The 23,241-nt window shown below is 48.1% G+C and overlaps 7 protein-coding genes and 1 non-coding gene across 8 annotated transcripts; 4 read left to right on the top strand and 4 right to left on the bottom strand.

Moving 5' to 3' along the window:
- Window positions 1-2,770: 2,770 nt before the first annotated feature.
- Window positions 2,771-4,298, bottom strand: P153DRAFT_385937 (HAD-like protein; the record flags this gene model as incomplete). The annotated part of the gene is made up of 2 exons (XM_033670474.1): window positions 2,771-4,144; window positions 4,200-4,298. 2 exons carry the CDS (start codon window positions 4,296-4,298, stop codon window positions 2,771-2,773), a joined length of 1,473 nt encoding a protein of 490 aa, XP_033523116.1.
- Window positions 4,299-4,458: 160 nt separating this feature from the next.
- Window positions 4,459-5,457, top strand: P153DRAFT_357254 (DUF947-domain-containing protein; the record flags this gene model as incomplete). Its single annotated transcript, XM_033666716.1, has 2 exons — window positions 4,459-5,248; window positions 5,318-5,457. The coding sequence occupies 2 exons, from the start codon at window positions 4,459-4,461 to the stop codon at window positions 5,455-5,457; spliced, it is 930 nt and encodes a 309-aa protein (XP_033523115.1).
- A 665-nt stretch (window positions 5,458-6,122) lies between these two features.
- Window positions 6,123-6,936, top strand: P153DRAFT_265306 (uncharacterized protein; the record flags this gene model as incomplete). Its single annotated transcript, XM_033662862.1, has 2 exons — window positions 6,123-6,154; window positions 6,243-6,936. Coding segments are annotated over 2 exons (726 nt in total), but the record flags the coding sequence as incomplete, so codon positions are not given.
- A 963-nt stretch (window positions 6,937-7,899) lies between these two features.
- P153DRAFT_t70 lies at window positions 7,900-7,973 on the bottom strand. The gene has a single exon. It is a non-coding gene; the product is annotated as a tRNA-Ile (tRNA).
- A 566-nt stretch (window positions 7,974-8,539) lies between these two features.
- P153DRAFT_396969 (uncharacterized protein) lies at window positions 8,540-11,191 on the bottom strand. The gene is made up of 2 exons (XM_033671523.1): window positions 10,322-11,191; window positions 8,540-10,275 (listed from the first exon to the last, which is right to left on the bottom strand). Exons 1-2 carry the CDS (start codon window positions 10,964-10,966, stop codon window positions 8,677-8,679), a joined length of 2,244 nt encoding a protein of 747 aa, XP_033523113.1. The 5' UTR covers window positions 10,967-11,191; the 3' UTR covers window positions 8,540-8,676.
- Window positions 11,192-12,424: 1,233 nt separating this feature from the next.
- P153DRAFT_340874 (PR-1-like protein) lies at window positions 12,425-14,085 on the top strand. Its single transcript, XM_033665895.1, has 2 exons — window positions 12,425-12,583; window positions 12,675-14,085. Exon 2 carries the CDS (start codon window positions 12,766-12,768, stop codon window positions 13,834-13,836), a length of 1,071 nt encoding a protein of 356 aa, XP_033523112.1. The 5' UTR covers window positions 12,425-12,583; window positions 12,675-12,765; the 3' UTR covers window positions 13,837-14,085.
- Window positions 14,086-14,944: 859 nt separating this feature from the next.
- On the top strand, window positions 14,945-16,637 carry P153DRAFT_431615 (uncharacterized protein). The gene is made up of 3 exons (XM_033672920.1): window positions 14,945-15,047; window positions 15,111-15,462; window positions 15,513-16,637. Exons 2-3 carry the CDS (start codon window positions 15,300-15,302, stop codon window positions 16,574-16,576), a joined length of 1,227 nt encoding a protein of 408 aa, XP_033523111.1. The 5' UTR covers window positions 14,945-15,047; window positions 15,111-15,299; the 3' UTR covers window positions 16,577-16,637.
- A 2,939-nt stretch (window positions 16,638-19,576) lies between these two features.
- On the bottom strand, window positions 19,577-22,582 carry P153DRAFT_385931 (ARM repeat-containing protein; the record flags this gene model as incomplete). The annotated part of the gene is made up of 6 exons (XM_033670473.1): window positions 19,577-19,810; window positions 19,864-19,973; window positions 20,021-20,576; window positions 20,626-22,304; window positions 22,365-22,518; window positions 22,571-22,582. 6 exons carry the CDS (start codon window positions 22,580-22,582, stop codon window positions 19,577-19,579), a joined length of 2,745 nt encoding a protein of 914 aa, XP_033523110.1.
- Window positions 22,583-23,241: the final 659 nt, after the last annotated feature.

Below are 23,241 nucleotides of genomic sequence, written 5' to 3'. Positions count from 1 at the left end.
GAAGATTAGAGCTTATTTAATAATTATATATAGCTAATACTAAAGGCTTAATAGCTATTAAGGTAATTATAGTAAAGAAACTTAAAGCTCTATTAGACTTATCTACTATACTAAAATTAGTAGAGTTTTTTAGTTAAATAAAGTAAATAGCTTTCTATTAAGTATATACAGTAGTAAAGCTTAAGTAGGAGAATAAGATTACTAAGCTACTTAAGCTAAGTAAGAGGGCTTTAAGTATAATAGCTTATTAAAGTTATAGTATTATTTAGATAATTTAATAAGTCTAAAAGTTTAAAGTTTTATAAAGTTTCTAGTACTACGCTAGTAACTTAGTACTGCCTAATTTAGTAAAGTATTAGCTTTTTTAAGTACTTTCTAGTATTATAGTAAAGAATTAAGAAGGTTTAGAGTAACTACTTTATAGTATATTACTAGTCTCTAAGTTTATTAATAGACTTTATAAAAATATATATATAAGTAGTAATTTTATAAAGCTTAGCGCTTTAAGTTAGATATAGAAACTACTTTAAAATATTACTATAGTTACTAAATTAACTTTATATATTTAAACGCTTTATATTTTACTATAATAGCTTAAATCTTAAGTGTATATACCTAACACTAAGTCTAATTATAATGTAAGCTACTTAAAAATTGTAATACTAAAATCCTATTATAACTTTTAAATTTAGATAATTTTTAAGCTTTATATAGACGTTTTTAGGTATATAGAACAAATATAGATGTATACTCTAAGATAACAATTTGTATGTAAGGTCTATTAGCTTAAATATTGTATTAGATTGCTTATAAATTAGACTAAATAACCCCTGCTAGCTAAAGCTTGATTAAACAAATTTATACGGTAGTCAGACTATGATCTTGATCTATCCGTCGTGACAGGACGCCCCAAAACATTCATAGACAGGAGTTCTTGTCCAGACGTTGTCGAATATTCGCTCGCCTGATCGACCATCTCGATGCTCTATACTATGGGTTTGGCAGCACTCCACTTTCCTCGTGCATGTACAATGAGGTTTTCTCTAAATCAATCAATATCCTGGGTTGTTCTCCTGCTGTCAATAACACTAATCAGTTCTTGCACAACCTCGTCTCACGCTGCTGTCGTGCAACTAGAGTTCGAACTGCTGTCCCACTTCTCAGCATTGCACCGTTTCATGCTGCGTATGCCCGTTACGTCCAACCTCATGGAATCTTCTGTTGCATTGATTTTCAATATCTTCCGTCATTACACTGCCATGTATTGGGACATGCACGCGAACGGTTTAGGCGCAACATGCGGACGCACCACCGAAAAAGGTATTGACTAGATTTGAGGGACCCCAATCCGGAAGCCAGTACAAACCCACATCCTTTTTTCCCTGGAGACATATATACCAGAGCTCTCAGCCGCAGGAAAAGATCTCCACTTGCGGATTGCTATAGGTCATTCACACGCGCTATCCACGTTGACGAACAGCGAGCCACATTGCGGTACACAGCATCGGAGTTTTCCCCCAAACGGCCAACGATATGACTATGACATGTAACCTGGTATTGTTATTGAGTAACACTGTTCTAGACACAGCAGCTCGCTTGCATAATCGTCCCAGGGAATAGTTTCGAGTCTCACGTCTTTGGCGCCAGGCACAACATGTCAGACCGTAGCACAGCAATGAGGGCGAAAGCATTTCCCCGTGAGTATTACACCGCGGGATTTCAAGTTCCAGGAGACTAACCAAAGAGCATCAGCGCTGTTGTAGTCACGACATGTAGTGCTCACTCTCAACGCACTCACGGCCTTGCGTGAACCTTAGCTAAGGCATAATCCTCCGTATGCAACGCTACCACTCATCTCAAACCGTACAACGCACCACTCCCCCTCCGGTCTAAACATCCCCTCGTACATGTACGTTGACCGCAGCGCCACGCCCTCGGAGAAAACACCCAGTACTCTCATACCCCCGTGTAGGAGCGTGAACACAGAATACCAGATATCCATGAGTACAACCCGTCATTGCTCTCAAAACACCCGTGACGATACGATATGGAATCTCGCACATTCGAAACCATGTCCAGATGAACAAGCTTCCGCAGTAAGACAACTAAGCAGAAAGAGTTGAGGCTTTCACACATGGCAAAGAGTGCGGGTAGACTACCTATAGTTGCAGTAGTTGTAAACTGCCCTAAGGGGTGCATTGGGTCAGATGGAGACTGAGTTATGATGAGAACAGGCTTGTGTGCGAACTAATACAATGTTTACTTGGCGTGGTGGGGATGCTTGGGAAACGGTTTTCTTGTATTCGATTAATCAGTACGCGAGTACGTACTTGGGCCGCGTTCATGCCCCAACGAGCTACCCGTCAAGACCTTGATATTAAACAAAACCTGGACAAAGCCACTACCCAAGTCTTCATGTCATGGAACCCACCTACTTCTCCATCCCCATCTGTCGTGGTATCATGGAAAGCGAAAGAAAAACCCAGGCCCACCCAACAAGTCCAGCCATGCATCGTAACCAAACACCGATGAAGTCGGTCCCTTTCGTGACATGCATTCCCAATCCAATCCAGTACTCAATGAAACAAAAGAAAGACAACGCAAGGTTTGGCTGGAACCCGCGATATGGCAGAGAGAAGAAAAGACCATGACTTACATTAAGGCTTCAAAGCTGAACACTCGGCATCGTATGCGGCCATGGAGGTGTTGATGAATCGTGCACATCAGGAGTCGCAGACGAGATGCTGATTGTCGACTCGCCAACATCAACTTAAGCAGTATGGAGCGATACCTGGCTCTCCAGCTTGCCCCCCTCGGCATCGGTAGTCTCGCACGGCCAGGCGTACTGCCAGCGACCGTCGAACTTGAAAGGGTCTTTGCTGATGAACTTTGACACATCTGCTTGCGTCCTCAAAAACTCGAGGTAGCCAGCAACCTCGCGCAGCACATCTTGCTTCACGTCTTGGAGATCAGCCTTGAATTCGGGAACCTCGAGCAGGTTGTGTGGCTGAGCATTTGCTTTGAGAGACGAGTCGTCAATGAGAACGGTGTTGTGTTGTCCAAAGCGCTGCCCGACGGCATAGTAAGGGTGTTTCTGCTGGATGATGCTGTTCCACACCAGATCGAGGTTCTTGTAGACTTGGACGTTCATGTTGTAGTGGTGCTCTGACAGGCTGAATGAATCACGAGCCCAGATAGCTACGAGCATCGAACGCAGCTCCGTGTCGAGACACTGCGTGACGAGCGAATCGACGTTGTGGGGGCGAGCACTGGACCACACCATGACGTGGAAGTTACTGAACAGATAGCGCAGGAACGGCTTCAGGAAGGGGCGCGCAATCATGCTCTTCGCGTTCCTATTGGGTCGGTAGATGAGGGTGCCGTTTAGGTCGAGGATGACGAGCATCTGGCCTGGGGTGTCGAGGGTCGAGGGTTCTTCGGCGGCTTGGCTCAGATACAGCGGCGTAGGTGGAGGTGCAGGAAGAGCAATCTTGGGGTCCCTGCGCCTCTCCTTTGCCGTCATGCCTCGCGGTTCACTGGGCGCCCTGTATGGCTTGTTAACACGAACACTGGCACACTCCCGAGTGTCAAGCCGGTGGAGGAGATGGTACCTGTCCTTCCTCTCCCTCGTCTTCTTCTTCTGCTTGGCGGGGCCATGTCCGTCTATCTTCTGGATGAAGTCGTCAAGCTCTTGGTCAGACGCCCTGGCAAGAGGGTTAGCAGTGCGATGGGTGGGTCTCGGGCGGTGGATCAGGGAGTCGAACGTATCGTGCAGCTCCTCGTCTGTGGGCCCCTGCGCAGGGCTGGCGTGCGACTGCATGTGGGCGTAGTGGTATGCGGTGGCGGGGTTGGGGTAGTTGGCCTGGCCGTGCTGGACAAAGGCCGACGGCGCGCCGTAGTATGGCGGGTTCTGGGGCGGGTAGCCAATGTAGCCGTAGTACTGAGCCCACTGCAGATAGTGGGCGTGCGCCTGTGCCTGGGCTGCATAGTCGGGGTAGGCGTGCTGGTGGGTTGTGCCGTGCTGGTCGCTGCCGTCGGGCGGGCCAGCGCTGGGCCAGAAGGGGGGCGCGTGCGGGTTCATGTCGTCGTAGGGGCGCTGGCCGAAGAAGTTGGCGGCGGGCGCACTGTCTGGCTGGCGGGCCGTCTTGTCAGGGTTAGTGGGGGACATTGCGAGTGCAGAGTCGTGGGGAGGAGGGTACCCAACGCGCGCGGCGACGACCGTCATGCTGCTGCTTGGCGACGAGGAAGAAGCGGCCGAGGCGGTCGGTGAAGTGAGCAAGTCGAGGTGAAGGTGGCATTACAGTCGGGCGTGGCTGTTGCGGCTGCCTGCCTCTTGCACGTGCTGTTGCTAGTCGGCCAAAGGCAGCCCATGCTCCGAGGCGTGGGGAAAAAAGTGCCCATCACGGCACTGGGCCACTTTCTACGCAGAACAGCCCGCCCGCCCGCACTCGTCACTCGATGCCTCTTTCCTCGACGCTCGCCCGCAAGCTGCGCGCTGCCGACGACAGCTCCGACGGCGAAGACTACTACGACGTCACGGATCGCTCGTCGTCGGCCTCGATCCTCGAGACGGGCGCCGGCGGAGACGTCATCAGCTCAGATGGCGAGGGCGTGGGCGACGACGACATGGTGAGCATAAGCAACGTCTCGTTCGGCGCCCTCGCCAAAGCACAAGCCGCCCTGGACAAAGACCACACCCCGTCACACGCCTCCGAAGACAAGCTGGAGGCGCTGAGGGAGAGGCTGCGGCAGATCAAGGCGGACAAGTCAAAGTCGACGGCGAACAAAAAGACCAAGCCAACGCCCCGCGACGAGGGCAACGGCGGCCGTGGCGATTCCGACTCGGATGCGGCACCAAAGGCACGACCAAGCAAGCACGCGCCCGCTGTACAGTCAAGCAAGCGCATGGTTTCGCGCAAACGCCAGGTCGTCGACGTCAAGAAGCCAGTCTCTCGAGACCCTCGCTTCGAGAACATCAACGGCCCGCTGCCTGACGACAACACGATTGGGAACAGATATGGATTTCTCGACGACTACCGCAAATCCGAGATTGCCGACCTGCGCAGCACAATCCGAAAAAGCAAGAACGAGGGCGAAAAAGAGAGGCTGAAGAGGCAGCTGCTCCCCATGGAGTCGCAGCAAAAGACGCGCGAGAACAAGGAGGCGCAGCAGCATGTCATACGAAACCACAAGCAAAAGGAAAAGGAGCTGGTCAAGCAGGGAAAACAACCCTTCTACCTGAAAAAGTGTACGTTCCCCAACCCCGTTGCACACTGCAGCGCGTCATTGCAACTAGCGTGCTAACTTCGCGTCGCAGCCGAGCAAAAGAAGATTGCCTTGATCGACCGCTTCCAGAACATGAAGTCCAAGCAGCGCGACCATGTCATCGAACGCCGTCGCAAGAAGGTCACGGCCAAGGAGCGGAGAAACATGCCCGCGGAACGACGCGCAGCCTGATCTCATGGTGCCAAGTCGGCCGCACGCAGGCGAGAAAGGCATGGGCATCTTTGACCATTTACAAGCACAGATACCCGTTTCAGACAAACCTTGACAGGATTTTACCCTTTTGGTCCCTCACCACGGCACAGCCTTCCCGGTCTCCTGACATTGCCGTCGTTCGATCGTGTGTTCGTGCAGTGCGGCTTCCAAGTTTTGGTATCCACAATTCATCGCGTCCGATTCCCCACTTCACCACCGCCTGTCATCGATCCGTTCGCGTCAGAATCGCATTGCACACGCGAAATCGCGTCCACATTGGCCATCCTGATCCTCCACATCCCTGAAGGTGGCCTGGACTAAGCGGGGGTTGTGTAACATGGCAGGGGTATCATCCAAGAAAAACATGCATCGTGCCGCTGCTCATGTCCACTTCGTCAATGTCTACGTCATCCCCGTGTTGCTTTGTCCCCAGCCTCCTGCCTGCTTTTTAGGCCGGCACGGCCACATTTCATCTTCTTCCATCTCGCACTTCTTTCAATTCAATACCTTTTCATCGTTTTTATATCTTCGTTTTAGTACACCGTTGATCGTCTTCGCTTAGTGCTCCTGTAGTCGATCTTATTTTCAACGGCCAAGGCTATCCAATCACATCACCTCACATCACCAACACCATCATCATCATCATGTCCGGCGCCCAAGAGAGACCGCTCAATGAGTATGTGACTATGAATATCCCACCGCATCAGATGCACCAACCGCACAAATCGCAAATCTCACTACACCGATTCTAATACAATCTTCAGGCTCCTTTCTCGCTCCATGGTCGACATCTACGTGGGCCCTGAAAACACACACTGGATCCTCCACGAGAAACTGCTCTGCCACCACTCTCCCTTCTTCCGCAAAATCTTCTACTCCAAAACCTCGCGCACATCCTCGTTCGGGCTCCCCGACGAAGAAGATGCCCCCTTCAAGACCTTTGTCGGCTGGCTCTACTCATCCTCGCTTCCTGTCCCCCGCGAAGAAGCCGACTTGGGTCTGCAATATGACCTCTACCTCATGGCGGAGAAATTTCAGATCCCTAATCTTATCGCCGACGTGTTGCAGGTTGTGCGCGAGTGGTACAAGTTCAGCGACTCGTACCCCAGCCTGAGGCGCATACAGTATGTCTATGCCAATACCGAGGAGGGCAGCCCAATGCGCCACATGCTCGTCCACAGCGTCGCACGTATGGTGGTTTTGGAGAAGGGCATCCCAGCGCACTGGGACAAGGCGCTGCGGAAGAACGGCCAGTTGGCCGTTGACATCATCCGTGCGATCCAAGACTGGAGACTTGACGAGGAGATTGTGCCCGACGCGCGCGACGATCCCGCCGAGGGCGAGGAGCTCATCGACGTTGAGGAGGAGACAGAGAAATTGGACCGCGAGGTCGAGCAAGAAATTGAGGGCGCCGACTCTCATGAGAACGAAGCTGAGGCTGATAACTCGGGCGAAGACCATGAGCACTCCGCTTCCAACTCGGACAACGACTCTGAGAAAGAGGAGGACGACAGCGAAGCAACCGTTGTCGACAGTCCCACGAGCAAAAAGTTCTCGGACCCTACATCGAACGAGAAAGTGTCGGCCAAGAGTAAATCCGACGACGCTGACGAGAAGGTCCAACAGACTAAGAAGCTGAACAGTGGGAAGAAGTCCCCTGTAAGCAACAAGAACAAGTCCGATGATGCGTTCAAGAAATTCTCGCTCAGTAAGGCGGACTACGGGACGCTGCAGAAGGCTTGAATGCTATTGGGGCACGCGTTGCGTATGCTGAAATTGAGGGTTGGGTAATTTTTTTGTGTTGCGGTTTGATTTATGAACCTGCCGATATACCGCTTCGGTTTGCTAGGTTTCCTTTACGGTGGATGACGGGTCAACAGGCCGGTTTAATGTTTTCTTCTCTCTTCTCATTTCCCGGCTTCCGGTCTCGCTTTTAAGCTGTCCAGCAGGCAAAATCTGTTTCCTGATGTTGTATTTCTAAAGTTATCTGATATCCTGCTTGTTATAAGTAATGAAACGCTCTATATCAATATTATACCGACTTTGCTCTCGAGATAATGTGACTTTGGTGGAAACTCCACTCTCCCCCTTTCACTAACGCGGCCCTCGCTCCAGTGTGAAAAGCGGGAAGTAAGCTGTGTTTCTCGTGGCTCTCATAAGTTACAATAGTATAGCAATAAAATTTACAACTTTGAGCAAGAGGCGTGCACCGCTAGGAAATTAGACACATAACTTCTGCACTAGTCTTGGATGTTGTTGTCTAGCTATCGTAAGACTTTGATCCAGCTTAGTTGCGGATACCTTGTTAACTGCGAGACAGGCTCCAAATCGGTTCAGCCAGGAAAGCAAAAAAGCATCTCGTGGGAAAGATATGAAATTTGAGATCTTGATTGACACCGGATCGAGATGGATGCAAAAACATGGTCATTACGAGGGTCGAACTCGCGACCTTGGCGTTATTAGCACCACGCTCTAACCAACTGAGCTAAACGACCGGTCTTGTGTTTTTCGATGGAGAGTTTTGAAACTAGGATTCTCGTTTTTTTTTCTGAAAAAAACACCGACTTGTATTCGGACAAGATTGTGACAATACAGCATGCCATTCTCACCAAATCTAATCAGTAACATACGGGTTTCTTTCAAACTCGTGATCTAGACACACGACGCTTAAGATTCATTGCGTAGCAGACTATATGAGATTCCTTCCTTCATAGTCGTGAACAATCCCCCATACAAAAAGCTCTTTGCAAATGCATAAACCCCATGTGATAGCATCCTTAGTGATTTCAGCATGTGATCAATTGAATCATATATTCTTGATGTTGATGTGGCCACAAAGTTTAGAAGAATTTGGGAGGAGCGTTGCTAAGTATCTACGATATCTGGGAACAGACTTGGTGGGAGATTGTGGTTGCTGGCAGAGGAATCCATCTTGATGAGAGGCTCAAGTGATTAATGTGTTCTGTGCGGGGCAAGAGGCAGTATTGGATGGTTGCTAAATACCGAAAGTGATTGAGACGTGTTTTGAAATACAGTGTTCAGGAATCTATTGACACATTGCGTCGTGACAGCTATTGGATAACATACAACCGTTTAATACATACAAGACATGTTTTACTTTCTTTTGTCCAGGTGGAAGCATCTCAAAAGTACATCCCGCCTCTGCTCTACAATTATCTGTCTCTAAACCTTAGATCCTTAAATCTGAGCAACGACCTGCCCGACACTCCCCATATCCAGCTCCAACCCGTCCCTGCACGACCCACCTTCACAAACCATGACACCCTCCCGTCCGGCATCCATGCTCCTCACCAACGGATTCCTCTGCTTTAGCCACCCACCCTCACCTTTGCCGACTCTACTAATTGTCCCCAAACCCGCCGGCCTCTCCCGATACCTCCTCAGCCACTCCTCCACCTTCTTTCCTTCCCCAGTAAGAACAACATGTCTCATCCCGAGTCTCCCAACAACAACAGCATCCATCATACTCGGGAACAGAAACGGGTGCTGCATGATCTCCGCTTCAAACGCACTGGCCGTTTCCCTGGCTTTCTTCACATACTCTTCATCCTCCAATAGTGCACCCAGGCGATCTAGATTCCGTGCTGAAACGCCATTTGTACCAGGTTCCGCATTGTCCATGCCATCTTTCAACCGCATAATGAGATCTTTCTGGTCTTCAGGTGTGGAGAAGAAGCCGAGGTGCTCTTTGTCCCAGAAGAGCTTAATCTGTGTTTGTTGCAGGTCGTCGGCCCATTGGAGAAAGGACTCGTTGAAGGTGGCTCCGTATATGTCGATAAGACCGGAAATCAGGTAAGCGTAGTCGTCAGCAAAACCAGGCGCGTCGCCAGGACCTTCGCGGTAGACGCGTGTCAGTGTTTTTGTCTGCGAGTTGTACAGTTCTTTGTTGATAAAAGAAGCAGCTTGTTCAGCTGCGGTGAGGTATGCTTTCGACTGTGTTGGGTCTTGTAATGAGAGAGAAGCGGCTGTCCGAGCCAAAGCGCCAATGGCAAGGCCGTTCCATGATACGACTATCTTGTCGTCCAAAGCTGGCCGTGGTCGCTCCTTGTTCCTGTGCTCGAGCAGCTTGCGCCGGCCTCCAGAGAGGATCGTTCCGACTTCCTGTTCAGAAAGGGCAAATTGTTTCGCCAAATCCGGTATGGTAGTGGTAACTGCTAATACATTCTGGTCGATCAGTTCATCGTGTGCATCGTGTGCAGGGGCCACATTGCCTTCATCGAAAACATTGTAATATCGCGCAAGGATTTCAGCGTCTCGATCCCCTAGTATGTCGTGGAACTCTCTCAATGTCCACACATAGAAGGCGCCCTCTCGTTTCTCCTTATCTGTGGGTCGATACAGCGAGTCTGCATCTTCCGACGAATAGAACCCACCATTTTCGGCATGCATTGGCGGGCTGATAAGGTATGTCGCGATGTCGTGGATAGCGGAGAGAAACTCGGGGTTTTTTGTTGTGAGGTAGGCATCAAGGTATACAGGCAAAAGTTGTGTCTGGTCGTAGAGCATCTTTTCGAAGTGGGGAAGGCTCCAGTCCTGGGTGACCGAGTACCGGGAAAACCCTCTGCCTATCTGATCATGTATGCCGCCCTTGTGCATCGCGTCCAACGTTGCCAGAACCATGTCTTTCGCGTGTGTGCAGTCTTTCGCGCCAATGACATCGGCAACTGCACTTGGGTATTGGGACAGCTTGAGGAGGAAGGCGAGGTTGGAAGGTGTGGGAAACTTGGGCGCGCCACCAAAGCCTGCGTATTTGGTGTCGTACTTGTTCTTGAAGTGCTATGTTTGGTTAGGTCAAGTACTTTGAGAACACTGAACTTCTCACCTCAAAAGCCTCGTCCAGCAGTTCTAGCTCGAGGCCGTCGTGGTCTGCGCCGTCCTTTCTGCTAATATTGCCGTCCTCTGCGAAGTCTCGGAGTTGCGCAGTGATCTCCTTTGCCGATTCAAGACACCTCTGTCGCTCATTCTTCCATACATCTCGCAGCTTCTCCAGTATCCCAACAAACCCAATATGGTCCCCCATAGCCATGGTCGATCCTGGACCTGGCCAGTACGTGCCTCCAAATATTGGCTCCAAATCTGGTGTGATGAACGCGTTCAACGGCCATCCACCCGACCCTGTTGTTGCTTGAACATAGTTCATGTAAATGCGATCTATGTCTGGACGCTCTTCGCGATCAATCTTGATCGGTATGAAGTTCTCGTTGAGCAGATTCGCGACCTCTTGATTCTCAAACGATTCGCGCTCCATGACGTGACACCAGTGGCAGGCCGCATAACCTATGCTGATGAAAATCAACTTGTTCGATTTCTTCGCCAGCTCGAGAGCTTCTGGTCCCCAGATCTGCCATGCGACCGGGTTGTTCATGTGTCCGCGCACATACGGACTGCGGCTCTCGTTTAATCTGTTCACAAGCTTTAACCTGTCGCCTGAAGGAGCAGAGGCGCTCGATACATTTTGCGCATTCATTGTGAGTATGTGAGTATGAAACTTGCGTAATCGCCCTTTCGAAAGGGTTCGCAGTGGGGCAACTTGGAGAGGGAGCAGGTGGGCGGGCGCAGCTGTTATCGTAGTTTTTGCAGTGGCGCAGAGTCCCGTATATTAAATCGCACCAGAGGCATGCAGGGTTGCAGACGATCTTAGAATAATAAGAGAGAATCTAGTGCGATGGCGGCGCATTGTCGCTATGGTGGGGCGCGGTGCTACAATTCCGAGGTCCTTGCCGGAGCGGAATTTACCCCACATCCGCCATGGCTACGTAATCCCTTTGATGTGGGGTCTGACTGGTCATCTGCTATTACTACATTTTGCTTCGATACAAACTGCTTCCTTGCCGTCATAACAACAAAACAGAGACGACTGTGAGATGTAGACTATCTCCGACTATATCTGGCCAGCTGGCTGAGGAAAGATTGGCATAGCCTGTTTCGATGTACGAGGGTACAAGTTCATCAAGCCTTCCAGATGAGGTCGAGGATAAGCAAGCAAGAGATTTCTCCACTTGCAGTTGATGACAGACCTGTGTAATCAATGCAGACCATGAATGACTTGGAAGTATTAGTCTCACTGATTATGACAATTGATCTCCGTGCAGTCTGATGAAAGAGCCTACACACTGACCAAGCTATTTCGTAGCTGTTAGTAGAGTACCACAGGCACACTCTGGTGCGACCAGCCTGAACTCATCTCAGCTTGACGGAGCTGACCTACATGTTTATGTTTGTTGTGGTAGTGACGGATCAAGTCGAACATGTGGCACCGATGAACGAGGCAATTCAGAGGCACGGAGTGAAAGGCGTACAGGCGTGACATAATGAAAAGCGCGCAATGTTTTGTGTTCGCGAAGTCGCAAATTCTGGCTCGAGCATTGGATAAAATGCAGTGTGATGCGACGTGGCCAAGATGAAGGACTGATGCCACGCTCGGTCTTGCCTGCATTGTTCCTGCGTCGTGTACCTGCGGCAGGCACGCCGCCCCACTTGCAAACAACGACCCTTCATTATACGCCTATCAAGTGCGACACGCACGAAAGCCCTACTATTGCGCTCCGACACAAACATTGATAACGATTTGATGTAGAGCTGTAAATGCCATTCATCCAAAGGAACAGGGTGTGGGATAAGGCGTGCCTGCCGTGACGACGGATCAACGTGATGCTATTCACCCAAGTCGATGTAGCGTTTAAACGATGTTTTCTCAACGCAAGCCCTATGCGTCTTGGTGCCATACTCTGGTGATTGTCTGTACCCTGGACTCATGTTTTAGGCCCAGATTGGCACTTTTCTGTTGGTGAATGTAGTTGATTGTGTCACTGGGCAGGCGCGCTTTGCTCCCTCATCTTACGTGCTGTGTCGCTTAGTCTTGGCCTTCTCTCCATAAAACCACTCACTCGACCTCTCCCTCGCCGCTCTCTAATCTCTTAGATCACTCAACCCCGACATTCGCTTCAGCCACTGCCGCTCCTTGTGCAGGTTATCTAAACAGGACGCTCTTTACCTGCTCCTTCCAACTACTCACGCTCTTTTGTCCCAAGCGTACCGGGTCGCAATCGACCGGTTCATAGCGCTTCAAGAAGTCAGTGGTCATGTACGTTTCCCAACTTCCACACTCACCTCCATGTAGCTTGCGAAACGATACCACATCACTCGATCGTAATTCCTCACTGACCATACTGCAGCTGCTTGCAATTTCATCTCACAGAGACTCAAGGTTACACACGAGCACGATCTCCAAGCTTTCTGGACAACGCTCGCTCAATTCAATTCACCATGCGTTCTTCTATTCTCCTCGCTTCCACGCTTGCGATGGGCGTTGTCCTAGCGCACCCTCGCGTTGGCAAGCTCCACCCCCATCTTAGGAAGCGCCACCTTGTCACCGAGACTGAGGTGCTTGTTGAGACTGTCATCATTTACGTCACCGCCTACGAAAATATCGAGGCAGTGTCCATGTCTCCATGTTCCTCAGTCACTGCCATGTCAGAGCCAGAGCCAACCTCTACCGAAGTGTTTACGCCAACGGCGGAAGTGCCTTCCTCTACTCCGATTCCCGCTCCTACTCCTACCATTACGCCAGCTCCGGAACCGGAGCTACCTTCTTCGACTCCAACCCCTACCCCAACTCCGGAGCCTGAGCCGTCTTCGGAGCCCGTCTATGCTCCCACCCCCGAGCCGGAGCCGGAGCCGGAGCTTAGTCCAACCTACGTGCCTCCTACCTCGACTTCTGCACCTAGCTCGACCTATGTAGCGCCGCCATCCAGCATGACGCAGGCCCCCGAGCCCAATGCTGGCGAGCATGTTGTCGGCGACGACCAGGCGTACCTTTCCGCTGGGCCGGATTACGAGGCTGCCATGCTCTACCACCACAACATCGCTCGTGCTAATCACGATGCTGAGCCTCTTGTCTGGGATGCTGATTGTGAGGCCGCAGCTCTCGAAGCTGCCCAGACATGCACCTTTAAGCATTATATCCCCGAAGGCGCAGGTCAGGGACAGAACCTCTTCACTGTCTCTGGTGATACCTTCAATGCCACTGCAGGTGTGACCGAGAGCTGGTACAAGGGCGAACTCGAACACATGGAGCATTATTGGGGCCAAAGTGATATCCCGGACGACGTCTTCCACAGCGTTGGGCATCTAACTCAGATGGTCTGGAAGGGCACCGCCAAGGTCGGTTGCGTTTCCATTGACTGCGGCGACAAGATGGTCGTTGGTGGTACAATGTCAACGATGAACAAGTACACGGTCTGCAACTATTCCCCTCCTGGTAATGTCGGCGGCGCCTATGCTAAGAATGTCGCTACCCCCTTCTCCATGACCAACTTGGGTAGCTGGGCTGATTAGGCGTCTTTCAAGCTGTTTTTTGGTAGAAACATCTCTTTCTACGTAGCATGGCCTATTACCATATGCTTTTGCACGTATGTTGCAACACAAGTCAGCGAAACTGCTTGTATAAGGAAGGGCTCTTTTTTCTTTACTGTTAGAAGATCTGTGAATGGCAACAACTTCGACCAAGGTTTGGTCAGCCAGGGATGGAATGGTTTCATGACTACAATTCGTTGTACATACTTACGCCGGAGAAGTCTTCACGAGTATCTCAATGCCCAAACGTTCATAATCATACGTGTTCCATGCCCTAGGTTGGCCGTGCTGGGTGCAACAAGCGATTTGTTGGACGTGACTGGTGAAAACAGCGTCTTAACGACTGGACTTCAGCTGCTTCGAAAATGACGTGGTGCTTATTCTTGTAATGTTGGAGTAAAAATGACGTTGAGATCCTTATCAAGTTGGTATCCTTTGTTCGCGCTACACAAGAATGAATGGTTGTGCGGAAGGATCTCCGATGCACGAAGATCAGACGCGTCGCGTAGCGACTTCAACGTGAGTACTCTCCCACTTCACTCCACACGTTTGCAATACTACTGCCAACGATTCACGTGCATTGTGATGGTCTTCATGATTATCCAATACTTGACCAACACTGTATGCCGCCGTCTCAATGGATACGAGTTCGATTTTGACGCGTCGCCGCGTTTGCTTGAGTGACGCGTGTGATGTCATGAGGCGTTTTGCGCGTTCTCGTGAGGCATATGGTGGAACCTCAGGCACTTGGAAGTTACTGCTAACAATATATCTAAGTTCGGTGCATCTGTGGCCTGATCATCCCATACACTGCTCTCATAATGTACCAAGAAGGCTGCGTTGACAAGTTCACTGCCGTGATGCTGCTGCTGACCCAAGAATTCGTGCGAAAGACGGAATTTACGGGCAGGTGTGAGAAACGATGGTGAAGGTAAAATTGCCTAGGCCGTATCGATCATGAATGAGAGTCGACTCGAGGCTAAGGCAAGCCAAGATCGCCGTCGCACCCCGGTTAATTGCATCAATCTCTACCATGTCACCTCACAAACCCTTCGACCACACTCGGCCATAAACCCAGAGTTCAAGCACCTCATATTTGCTGGCAACACGTACAGACTATGGCCTCTCAAGCGGATACGCGAGATCACGCGGCGAAGCTGCCACCAGAGCTGAAGCGCATGGTGTGCAACTTGGTGAGTTCCTGTGCTTCTGGTGTTCTTCGATGATCGATGATCGCTGACAGCGAAGCCTAATAGTGTGACCGGCGTAAGGGGTCGAAAGTGAGTCTAGGGTAGCACGGTTGTAATTAAAACGTGGGAATCAGGTTTTATGCAGGGGTTGGTGTTCGTTTGATTTCGGCATTTCCCAGCTCACTCAAGTATAACTTAACGTACAGTATCCATTGAAGTATCGCCTCCCAACTCTTTGACCTGTCTCGACCCCAAATGGCTCGTATCCGACGCTCTGCCGGCGGGCACCCCTCAATGAACAGGCGACTGTCTAAGTGGTCTCACAATTCACTGCAAAAATGTGCGGGTGCCCTCAACAGAGACCCCTCAAAAACAGCAGTTTCAACCCCAGAATCCTCACATTTTACTGGGACTGGTGGTGAGTTGTAGCTGGGTTTGGTTCTACTTTGAAGCTAACATATTGGCAAGACACTGAGCTCCAGTCTTCAAGGAATCCTCAGTTGCCTGTGGAGGAATCCACTGGCATGATCTTTAATCGCATGCGATCTGGAGAGGTTGTCAACACTTTCACTCAGCGGGAGCTGTTCACGAAACGTGAAAGCGACCACACCAACGTTCTTGATCTAGACCATCTGGCGGCAAAGTATTCCGATGAACTTTTGCCCTGGGACAACCGCGAATCCGCACCAGCATTGGAAAGGCGACTGATAAAGGAGTCACCACCGAAGAAGCGAAAGCAGGGAAAGGAGGGACAAAAGCAGCAGGAAAAGATGGCAGCTGCTGAACAAGAGCGTCAAGATTTGTTGAATGATTTACAGAGCAAGTGGCTGGATGAGCTTGAGAAACTAAGAGTTGCGCGGCTAGACGGCGGTTCAACAGCTCGCAGCGACTCTGCAAGACCAGTGCTCAAAAGGGATCAAGCGCTCAAGCAGATCGAAAAGTGGTCAAAGTCTTATTTGACTACTGACAACGGCTGCTGGCTAATGAAGTCAAAAAGCCCAACACTGCGGGATAAAGATTGGCGTCCAAAGACAAAAGTTCAACGCGTTAGTCACTATCATGCACATATTGCTCTTGCTTCTACTAATTGCCACGGTAAGTACCATGAACTAGTTTCAATATCTAGTCCTGTACTCTACCAACTGTGGCAAAGTATCTACCCTGCTGCTAGCAGCCGCCCAGCTTTTACCCTTTCTAAGAGTACCCGCCTTGAGGTTTCTCACCTTTGCCATAAAAAGCGTTGTGTTAATCCTAATCACCTAAAGATTGAGACCAATACTGTTAACAGAGCAAGGGAGGATTGTCGTGGCACAGTTTTTGGCCCAGATGGATCAGTTTACCACCTCTGTACCCATGCTGTTCTGCCTGGGTCAAGTGGATTCAACTGTGTTATTCCTGCTATCAATCTTTCTGCAGGAGACAGCCCTGGCGTCTTCCAGGCAAAGCTTCTTGCTGATCCAGCTGCTGGCCCTTCTGTCGCTCTATGCCGGATGGGTGAGGGAGAGTTGGCAACAGAACAAGTAGAGCTATAGATTCTTTTGCCATGGTGTGCTTCTTATGTTGTTTGTATGGAATGTACTCAAATACTTTTAGTAATGTTTAATATACAGTGGGGTGACACAAATAAAAAGTCACTTTAAAAGTCTACTATTTTAAGAGCGTATATCTTAGTAAGTAATAGAGCTATAAATATAAAAAAAGAAGTTTTTAAAAGAGAAATACTAGCTTAAAATTTCTGTAATTAAAGGTAAATATACTTACTATCTAGTAAAATTAATATATAAGCTAGAAGTAGACCCTAAAGTTTTACTTTATTTTAACTAGCTAGAACTTTTTTTTAGACGTATAAAGTTAAGTTTTTTTTAGGTATATATAAAATAGGCTTAATAAGCATTACGTTACCTAATTTATAGTATAAATTTATTAACTAAAAGATTTTTAAATCTAACTTTAAATCTAGTAATAGTAAATTAGTAAGCTAAAATTACGTAATTATACGCTAAAATAGTAGTATATAATAGATATCTTCTAGAAAAAAAATCCTAGACTTCTATTCCCTTAGTAATATTTTTAAAATAGAGCTAAAATTCTTAAAATTTAAATCTTAAGTTAAGCTTCTTTTAAAAGCTAAAACTTCTACTTTTACTATAGCTATAACGCTAGAAAAGCCTCTAAAGTTTATTAAAAACGCTATTAATAGAATAAATAAAAAAACTCTTAATATAACGCCTCTAAAATCTATTAAATAAGGACGTATTTCTAAGCTATCTAAAAGAGAAGAAAGAGTTATTAATAGAGCTATAATAAATAACCCTAAGGTTAAAAATAAGAGTGTATTAGTTAAAAATAACCTTCCTATATATAAAAGAAGCTTATAAAGATTTTTTAAAAGAGAAGGATATTCTATTAATATAGCTTCTAAAAAGGCTTTATTAGATAGATATAAAGCTAAAAGGAGGCTTTTACTAGCTAAAAAGTAGAATAAAAACATTAGAAATATAAATCTTAATAAGATAGTATTTTCTAATAAGTTAGTAATCTAGCGTAGGTATAGTGCTAGAAAGGAATATTACAGAAAGAAGGGAAATAACAGAGTTAGTAACTAAATAGTTAATATAACTAATATAAGTAAGTTTAAAATTTTTTTTAGTAAGCTAAGTTTTAGAGCTTTTTTCTTTCTTTATTTTTATTTAACTATTTTTTTTATAGCTTTAAAACCAACTTTTTTACAGCTTAGGATATTTCTATCTAAGTTTAGGGAGTAATTTAGATAGGTAGACGCTCTAAATTAAAGGTTATTAAAATACCTTTTACAACTAAGTCTTATATAAATAAAGACTACCTAAAAAAGGTTTTAATACGCTACGTTAAACTAGCTATTAAAAAAGGTAAGTTTATTATTCTTTATTTCTAACTCTTTTATTTTTTTTAACCTCTATTTTTACTCCTTTAATTTTTTCTAAATTCTTAAAAAGTTCTTTATACTTATATCTATTTAGGCTAGAAGTTTTAGCAAGATAACGCTAAAACTTATAAAATACTAAATATAATAGCTTAGTTTAAGAGAAATAAAATTTCTCTTTATTAGTATCTGCTCTATAGCCTAGATCTAGTACCTATTAAAAATATCTAGAGTCTATTAAAAGATAGACTAGATAATAGAATAAGTACTAGTTTAGGAGTAGGAGCTAGTAAGGCTAGTGTAGAGGCCTTTAAGAGGGCTATATATAAGGAGTAGGATTTAATCCTGTAATAGAGTATAGATAACTATATTTTATCTATACCTAGGCGTTATAAGGCAGTTATAGATGCTAAAGGGTAGTATACTAAGTACTAGTTAGCTATTACTTATTATATTATTCTATTTTAACTACTTTTACTACTTTATTAAATTCTATCTTTTTTACTTAAGTAACTATACCTAAAAAACTTAGAATCTAATATTAATAGATAGATAAGAAAGTTTATACTATTTTAAGTTAATTTTATACCTATAAAAAATACTTATTACTACTTTTATTAGACTCTTTTTTACTCCTCTTAAACACTGCTAAAGAACTATCCTCTAGAGATTACTAAGCAGAAGTTTTATATAAGTAAGTTATAAATTAGTATTTTCTCTTTCTAAATCTCTTTTTTTTATATTTATAGCTCTACTACTAACTAAGATATACGCTCTTGAAATAGTAGACTTTTAAAGTGACTTTTTATTTGTGTCACCCCACTGTACTTTCCCATAAACAGCTCCTTGGTATTTAGCAGCTGGTGGTTCCAGCGGTCGGCTTGGGATATAGTTTGGGTTTCGTCGAAAGGCTGTAGCATTGCAAGATATAGCCTACACAGCAGGAGCCTGCGGCTTCGTTCAACTCGACATAGAGATTTTCACAAAGAATACGGTGCTGCTATTGCTGTGCAGATTCTACCACTCACAGGAGGACTCGCTTCGGCTCATCCCCTGTCTAGCATTCGATGGATTGAACAAGTTTATACAGTAATCAAATCGAGGTTGGAGGATGAGACGGATGAGAGAAAAATACTTGGATTATGATATCTACCAAGACACATACTTTCTCTTTGACGCATACAGTTGATTGATGTGAATCTACACTTTTGCCTAGAAATTGAAAGCCATAACCAAGTCAACAGATCATCCCATTATCAAAGTCCCCCATATGTCCATCACATCATCTACGCCGAACACATAAACGCCCGTGACAATATACTGGCTCAAAACCGATTACCTATGAAACATTCCTTTTGCCCCAAACTCCACATGGGGATATCATGCCAAAATACAACTCCACTAAATGGTTTCTGGATCCGCTCTACGATCCGCTTTTTTAGTTTGCCAACCCAATACCAAATGCTTTTGCAACAAGACCTAGGGAAGAGAAGTAAATATGTTGTAAGAAGAATACGTGTAAGAAGAACTTGTGAGCGCATCAGTCGTGTTTACATCAAATCGACTGGAAACAACTGTGATAACTGTAGTGATGGAGTGACGGATGTGTGTAGGCAAGTAGGTGGACACTCTAAGAGGCGTTTTCTTCGGTGCTGCAACTGGTAAGGACAATGAAGTCATCCTTTCTATCCGATAGCGACATGTTTATGGGTCCGTCGACAGTAGAGACGTTGGTGCTCGGGAGAGAACTGGTTTGCGGGGACTGTGCAGAGCTGGAGAGTGGAGGTGTGGGCGGCACATCAGTTGGCTCGCGTGGCATTGTGGGTGAGTCAATGCGATCGTAGCGATACATCTTCTTCTCGACCTGGGCGTGTTAGAATCCCCATTCGGTAAATACACTACAGAGCGTGATCTTACTGAAATGATCTGCTTGCCGGAAATCATGTTCTTTGCCTTCTCCAACTCAGGTTTGAGCGCGACAACAAATCTGTCGTAGTCGTTGCGGCTGAGGGTTTCGAGTAACTTTTCTACGATGGCGTCAGTAAAGACCGTTTTGGACAGTGCGACTACTTACGAATGACATAGTTGCCAAACCCATCTTTGAGCAGGTTCAAGATGTTAGACTCGCCGCGGCCATTCTTTGCAGTGACTGTCGATACGAGTTCGGCGCGTTGCCCATCGGAGCCGCACACTAAGCAACGCTCCACCACGTTGCTCGCAAACTTATGCTTAGAGAACATGAGAAACTGCGCCTTGATCAGAGAGACCAGTTTCGCCCGATCCTCCTCCAAGCCGTGTTCGATGACATGCTGTACAACGTAGTTACCGTAATTGTCCGTGATGAGTTTAGGTCCTTCTACGTGTAACTCCGTCATGATGAACCTTCGTTGGGGCTCAGGGACCTTTTCCAAAAGTCGCTGGACAACGCGACAGCCGTAGGCATTCATAGACAATACGCCAATGTTGCCCCGGAATGCCTTGATGACGTTTTGAATGTGCTCGTGCGGTACTCTATCAATGGCTTTTTGAATGACGTGGTTGCCATTTTGATCCTTGACAGTCTTCAGAACATCCTTCTCCAGCTCCTTCACTATGGCTGCCTGCTGATCGACCAAGACGTGTTCGAGAGCCTAGCACAGTCAGCGAATGTATAGAATCAAACAAATCAAGATTGCATACCTTTTGGACTACGCGACAAGCATACATTTGATTTGCCAGCGCCAAAACATGTCCCTTCATCTTTCCAGCTAGAATCTTTTTCTGTGTTTGGTCGCCGTGTTCGAAAAACTTTTGGATGACATAGTTCCCAAACACATCCTGCATAAGCGGTAAAGCATTTGCTTCCAATTCTTTGAAGACATGGTCTTTGACGTCGCTATTGGCTGTTTCGAGCTTTTGTTGGATGAAGCGAGAGCCGTGTTGATCTCCAGCAAATTCCACTACATTAGTGTAGATATCCATTAGCTCCCATCTCTTGTTCTGCTTGCTCTCTGATTTGAACCTTGCCAACAGTGCACTCATCGTACCCACACCGTCACCGAATTGATGTTCTCGAGGACCCCGGAGCGGTGCTGTCAAAGCCATCAAGGGTGGCCCCGGAGCCATAGTCATATGCGGAGGTAGCGCGGTCATAGGCATCCCATTCTGGACGGCGAACTGGTAGGCGTAGGGATTTCGCATATGGTTCGCTGACATAATTTGTTGGAATTGTTGCTGGTGGAACTGATTCGGAGGTATGAAATTGAGTCCTTCTTGCTGAACCTGGTAGCCAGCGAGCTTGTTCTGTACAAGCGCGAGGTTGTTTGGATGAGCAAGAGTTTGCTCGGTAAGATAAGCAGGATTGAGGTGGTCGTAGACTGGAGGAGTGTTGATATGTGAAAAGAACGGACTTTGGCGAGCACCAGTGCCGTTTGGCGCACTGCGGCTATCCAATTGGAATGGGCGGAAGTAGATGTTAGGATCGCTGGCCTGACCGTTGATGTAGCTGTCGGGTGTGTAGGTACCTGCACTTTTATGGCCAGTCGCCTCGATACCCATAGAAAGTTGTGTAGTGGCGTAGTGCTCGCGAGGCACCTCATGGTGTTCCTCAGCACCCTCGAAGCCAGGAGGAGGATCGTTGGTACTGAGCGAAGACCTGTGCGTTGTTACACGCGCTCCCTGTCCTTGAGCCAGAGTGAAGCGACCGAAGTCGCTTTGTATCGAGCCGCTACGTTCTTGAAAGGGGCGACCGTTGGGATGGGAGAAGGACGACGTTTGCCGCGCGCCCAATTGGGTGGGTCGTGAAAACGTGTCGATCTGAGAGGTGTAATGTGGTGGCTCCACCCCATGCCTGGAAGGCGGTAGACTGCCGTTTCGCGATGGTGTACCACTGGAAGGGCCAAAGTACTCGGAGCCTGCTGTGCTTCCTCGGCCATCGCTTGGGGACCGTATTGGCGTTGCGTCTGGCCATGGGTTTGCAGCAGAGTCAGAGCGCTGCTGGTGAGCGTCGGCTTGTCCGAACCTGAAACCTGCGAAGCCACTGTTCAAGGAATCCATCTGGCGAGAAGAGGTGAAGTTTGTAGACGTAGGGTCAAGTAGTGGTTTCGACGAAGTCTGGCCCATTTGTGACGATCTCGGTGCTGAGAAGAAAGACGTTGTCGAGCTCTCTGTGTAATGTTGCAACGGTTGCGCTTGTGCGACGGATCGCTTCCGTGCAGGCGACACGCCAGAACTCCTGACATGGGACATGTTGGCTGTGGAATTGTCGCCCCACGAAGAACGACTGGGTCTCCATTCTGTGTCGGAGGAAGGTACGAGAGAGCCGGATCCAGTCTTGCCCTTTGTGAGATCAGAGGTGGCGCTCATGTAGGTCTTGCTGTCTAAGTACGTGTCAGTCCCCGCTGCAGCCTGCCCCGTGTCTCTCCCCAGCATCTGCTTACCTCGAGATTGCGAGTTGTCTCTGGTTGCCGAGCCAAGTCCAATGCGCAGCGGCTTCTTGTTCCATATGCTGTTTGCCCAGGGCGCTGCTGGGGAAGAGCTGTCAGAGTCTGTGCTGTGCAGCGAGAAGCCGATTGGATCGTCGCGTGTTCGACTCTACAAACACTCGTCAGTCACTGTGCGATGGTGCGGTGGATTTGGGACCTACACGGCCAGCCATGGTTGCCATATTACGACCCTGAGCACCGGGCGTAGCGTTCATTTATACGGGCGCGACGTGGGTTCCGGTGAAGAACAGCGCGGGGCAGCTTATGCGTGCTTGGAAGCTGGACTAGGCTCAGGCGTCAGCGCAAGGCATCCGCCGTGCATCCTGCAACAGTGGGCATGGCTAACTTACCGTCGCGGAGATGCACAGAGGCGCGGCGAAGGATCTGTATGCGAGTGGTATATGCAAGGGACCCAAGAGCCTGTGAGGGTGGGTGCGCCTGGATTTCGTGTGACGTGCAAAACTCTCCTAACCGCTGTGCAGGTGGAATAGGAAGCGATGGTATTGCGCGCCGGGCGGGGGACGCATCAGAGTAGCCCGACGGACGCCAGCGGGGATGCAAGGGCGTGAGGCTGATACAGTGCGGAATGCTGCCGTGGGGATTGTGTGCCGGTTGTGTGCGGGCGCTGCGCAAGCCGCGGGCAATGCAGAGATGCAGCGTGTTAGTGATGCAGCGGCCACAGTCGACCCGATGATGCGTCTGGGAGCGTCCACGGTTCGAAGCGTATGGGCAGCGGAGCGCAGAACGATGGATGATGTCTGAGGCCCTCGCGAAGAAGCGATCGGCAGCTAAACCCCAAATCCCGCTGGGGAAGGCACGCGCTAGTGTACCT

The sequence above is a fragment of the Dothidotthia symphoricarpi genome (genome assembly GCF_010015815.1).
Source record: "Dothidotthia symphoricarpi CBS 119687 unplaced genomic scaffold P153scaffold_11, whole genome shotgun sequence".
In the NCBI taxonomy this organism is placed as follows: Eukaryota; Fungi; Ascomycota; class Dothideomycetes; order Pleosporales; family Dothidotthiaceae; genus Dothidotthia; species Dothidotthia symphoricarpi.
The sequence above is the reverse complement of the archived record's forward strand: the minus strand, read 5'-3'. Positions and strand labels throughout refer to the sequence as shown.

Coding starts and splice junctions, on each gene's coding strand:
- P153DRAFT_396969 (XM_033671523.1), bottom strand. CDS start 10,966: ATGAATGCGCAAAATGTATCGAGCGCCTCTGCTCCTTCAGGCGACAGG. Junction 10,276..10,321: donor TGCTGGACGAGGCTTTTGAG/GTGAGAAGTTCA, acceptor AACCAAACATAG/CACTTCAAGAACAAGTACGA.
- P153DRAFT_340874 (XM_033665895.1), top strand. CDS start 12,766: ATGCGTTCTTCTATTCTCCTCGCTTCCACGCTTGCGATGGGCGTTGTC.
- P153DRAFT_431615 (XM_033672920.1), top strand. CDS start 15,300: ATGGCTCGTATCCGACGCTCTGCCGGCGGGCACCCCTCAATGAACAGG. Junction 15,463..15,512: donor ACATTTTACTGGGACTGGTG/GTGAGTTGTAGC, acceptor CATATTGGCAAG/ACACTGAGCTCCAGTCTTCA.